Source organism: Chrysochloris asiatica, unplaced genomic scaffold (assembly GCF_000296735.1).
Source record: "Chrysochloris asiatica unplaced genomic scaffold, ChrAsi1.0 scaffold00310, whole genome shotgun sequence".
NCBI lineage: Eukaryota > Metazoa > Chordata > Mammalia > Afrosoricida > Chrysochloridae > Chrysochloris > Chrysochloris asiatica.
The window spans coordinates 594,058-594,786 of NW_006408828.1; the positions used below are offsets into that span (position 1 = coordinate 594,058).

Genomic DNA, 729 nt, shown 5'->3' on the forward strand with positions numbered 1-729 from the left:
GGAGTCCCTGGGTAGCACAAACGTCTCCACTAGCTGAAAGGTCAACGGTTCGCACCCACCTAGAGGCCTGTTGGTGATCTACTCCTGAAGTCTCAGCATTGAAAACTCTATGGAATACAGTTCTATTCCACATCCGTGGGGTCACTACGAGTCAGAATGGCCTCAAAGGCAATTGGGTGGTTTGTTCACTTGTTTGTTTTCACCTTTCTGAGTCCTGGCTTCCCCATCTAAGTTCAGTCAGATCAGTGCCATCAGCCTCACAGAGTTGAGTGAGCAGGAGTGGGTTAGCATGATGTTCATAAGCTAAAAAATATTCTTTTTACTATTATTGTTGTTGTCTCCCATTTCTTTGTTTCCCAGGCTCTCAGAGCACAATGTCCACAACCCCTGCCAGCAATGGGGTGTTTGTCGTCATCCCGCCCAGCAACGCCAGCGGCCTCCGCCCATCTCCAGCCATTCTGCCTACCTCCATGTGCCAGCCTCCAGGGATCATGCAGTTTGAGGAGCCACCACTGGGGGCGCAGACACCAAGGGCCACTCAGCCCTCTGACCTGCGGCCCATGGAGACATTCCTGACAGGAGAGCCCAAAGCTTTAGGGGTAAGAACAGCTTCTCATCATCTCTAAGTTTTTAAGCCTTAACCCAAAACTGTCCCCTGAAATCTTCTCTGAACCAGTAGTTGATCTTAATAAGTTAAGCATGCCTGCCTTGAGCAAATGTTGTTGTTAG

The 729-nt window shown here is 49.7% G+C and overlaps 1 protein-coding gene across 1 annotated transcript in view; it reads left to right on the forward strand.

Moving 5' to 3' along the window:
- The first annotated feature begins 368 nt into the window (after positions 1-368).
- MS4A15 (membrane-spanning 4-domains, subfamily A, member 15) overlaps positions 369-729 on the forward strand; it is a 14,580-nt gene continuing 14,219 nt past the window's right edge. Inside the window, exon 1 of the mRNA XM_006874986.1 lies at positions 369-599. Coding sequence (XP_006875048.1) covers positions 375-599 — 225 coding nt within the window. The 5' untranslated portion in view covers positions 369-374. The remainder of the gene's footprint in view (positions 600-729) is intronic.